The following is a 2,700-nucleotide window of genomic DNA, read 5'->3' as shown; positions in this document are numbered from 1 at the left end:
ATATATCTAGTCGGGAGTGGTGCTGACTGAAAACAGATGATTTGGAGTGATTCGCGCGCCATATGTTGGTCATTCTAAGGACTTATTGAACTACCCTCGTATGATGATTCATTTTAATTTTTAAAACTTTTTTTAAATTCAACTATTTTGGTAAACAAGTTTTGTTTTTAAATGATTTTCTTTATAACTGAAAACCTAACTATTCCATGTTTTATTGTAGAATGTTATTCTTTTGGAAAAACTCGTGTTTCTGGTTTCAAATTTTTTCAAATTAATTTTTGTAACTGCAAATTTAACTACCTATTTCATTTGTTGTCGATAATCCATGTTTTTTGTTGAAAATTCAACAATTTGGTTAAAAAAACATTATTTTTGGTTTGAAATTCAACTATTTTTCCAAACAAAATCAATACTGCTTGAAAATTAATTTTTTCGTTGAAAATTCATATTTTTGGTTTAAAAATTGAACTATTTGTAGAAAATTCTTCCTTTTGGCTTGACATTTCAACTTTTTTTTTCTTGATTGATTGAAAAATCATTCTTAATTGATAATTCAACACTTTTTGCTTAAGATTTGTCTTTTTCGTGTATAAATTCGTCTGTTATAGTAGAAATGTTATCATTTCTGGTGTAAAATACGACTTTTTGTTTAAAATTCAATCTGGTTTGATTAAAAATTTAACTATTTTGTTGGAAATTCGAATTTTTTGGTTAATAGTTCCTCATTTTAGTTGAAAAAACTTTTCTTTTGTTGAAAATTGAACTATTTTGTTAACAAAAATATTTAATTAATGTCTTTATAACTTAACACTTAACTATTTAATGTTTTATGGTAGAATGTTAATCTTCTTTGTGAAAAAATTATGTTTTTAGTTTAAAATTAAATTTCATTGAATTAAAATTTAACTATTTTGTTAAAAATCGTTCCTTTTTTGTTTACTAAAAATTAATTGTTTTGGTTGATAATTGAAAATTTAACTATTCCATGGTTTGTGGTAGACTAATAATATTTTTTTGTGAAAAATTCACCTTTTTGATTGAAATTAATTTCTTTGATTTTAAATTTAACTGTTTTTTTTTTACATTTTTTCGGTTACAAATTAATGTTTGTAAACGAAAATTTAACCGCGTATTTCATTTTTGTCAAAAATCCATGTTGTTTTGTTAAAAATTCAACTGTTTGGTTGCAAAATCATGTATTTAGTAAAAAAAAATTAATCTATTTTGGTATAAAATTAATCTTCCAGGTTAAAAATGTTACTTTTTGGTCAAGAATTAATTTCTTTGATTGAAAATGGAATTATTTTTTTGAAAATTTGTTTCTATCTATTGAAATTAAATTTTTTAACTGTAATGTTAAATATTGCATTTTTGTCAAAAATGTATCTTTTATAGTTTTAAACTCCACTATTTGGTCTAAAACTCATCTGATTTAGTAGAAATTTGATCAGCTTGGTTGATAATTCATTTTTTTGTTGTTGAAAATTTAACTGTTATTTTGAAAATTTATTTTATTTAGTTGCAAATTTAATTTTCTTAACTTTGTGGGACATTGGTAGAAAATTTATATATATATTTTTAAATTCTTCTTTTTTTGTTCAACATTATTTTTGTTTAACTTAAAGTTGATCTCTTTTAGTTGAAACTTCATTTATTTTGTTGAAAATTCTTTCTTCGCAGAAACTCAGTCTCCTGGATTGAAAAATTATCTTTTTGGTTAAGAAAATAAGTATTTGATTAAAAATTAATCTATTTTGTTGAAAATATAGTACTTCGAAGGTTTATTAGACATAGATTTACTACTTTTCTACGTAAAATCTTCCCATCTCTATGTGTGTTTTCGCTCAAAGTCCTTAAGATAAATTTAGAAGCTTTTTTTGCATTAATTCTAAAAGAAAAATGGAAAACTGTCTGGGAAATTAAAAAATTGACCAGGGAAAAGTCAGGAAAACTCAGAGAATTTCGAAATTAGAATTTTGTAGCAATTCTGAATTGCTTTACATAATATATTTAATATCCTATTTTCGTTTATAGGCAACGATTACGACGAGTACCTGAAAATATTTACGCACAACGTGCGCTGTTCAATGGGCTGCGGCATCGCAATGATTTTAGGAAATATGGCACGAGTGGAATTGAACGTAATTATGCCCATTTTGTTCGCGAGGAGCGATGCGTTAACTCAATTTCAGTTCGGGATAGGTGTAAAGTACTTGTAAACATCTCAAACTCAAAAATAGGATTCTTTTTTTTTTGCATGAAGACATCACAACATTTGAGACTAGTTTCCCCATAAAAGTCTAGTCTAGTACAAAGATTTTATCACTTGTCCAGACGAAGCATTTGAATTTGTGAAGTGTACCGGACTGCCTCGTTTGTAGAGTATTTTTAGAATAAAAAACCTTTATAATCTTTCTTTCGTATTTATCTTTTATTTACAAACTTTCACAGTATATCGAGATGCACTAAGAATTGTAGAAGAGAGTGAGGCTCTTAGAACTTCGTAAGCAATTAGTTTGGTTGACAAAATTTTTGCTTCATAGATTCTATTTGATGTATTTAATGGAAAATAGTTTACAGGTGTATCAATAGATTATTTTTCTTTAACACAGAAAAATAGCTGCAAGTTCTTTAAAGAAAAAAAATAAGCAATGAGTACCGAAAAATGGGTCTAAGCGGCGCATGGCGAAAAGCGGCACA

General features: G+C 26.2%; 1 protein-coding gene across 2 annotated transcripts in view; it reads left to right on the top strand.

The window, feature by feature from the left end:
- LOC117176091 (sorting and assembly machinery component 50 homolog) overlaps positions 1-2,415 on the top strand; it is a 19,344-nt gene extending 16,929 nt beyond the window's left edge. For both annotated transcript variants that reach the window (XM_033366115.1, XM_033366114.1), the window contains one exon: positions 2,035-2,415. In XM_033366115.1, coding sequence (XP_033222006.1) covers positions 2,035-2,219 — 185 coding nt within the window. In that variant the 3' untranslated portion in view covers positions 2,220-2,415. The remainder of the gene's footprint in view (positions 1-2,034) is intronic.
- Positions 2,416-2,700: the final 285 nt, after the last annotated feature.

Source organism: Belonocnema kinseyi, chromosome 7 (assembly GCF_010883055.1).
Source record: "Belonocnema kinseyi isolate 2016_QV_RU_SX_M_011 chromosome 7, B_treatae_v1, whole genome shotgun sequence".
NCBI classification, from domain to species: domain Eukaryota; kingdom Metazoa; phylum Arthropoda; class Insecta; order Hymenoptera; family Cynipidae; genus Belonocnema; species Belonocnema kinseyi.
This window is presented reverse-complemented; position numbering and strand designations above follow the sequence as displayed.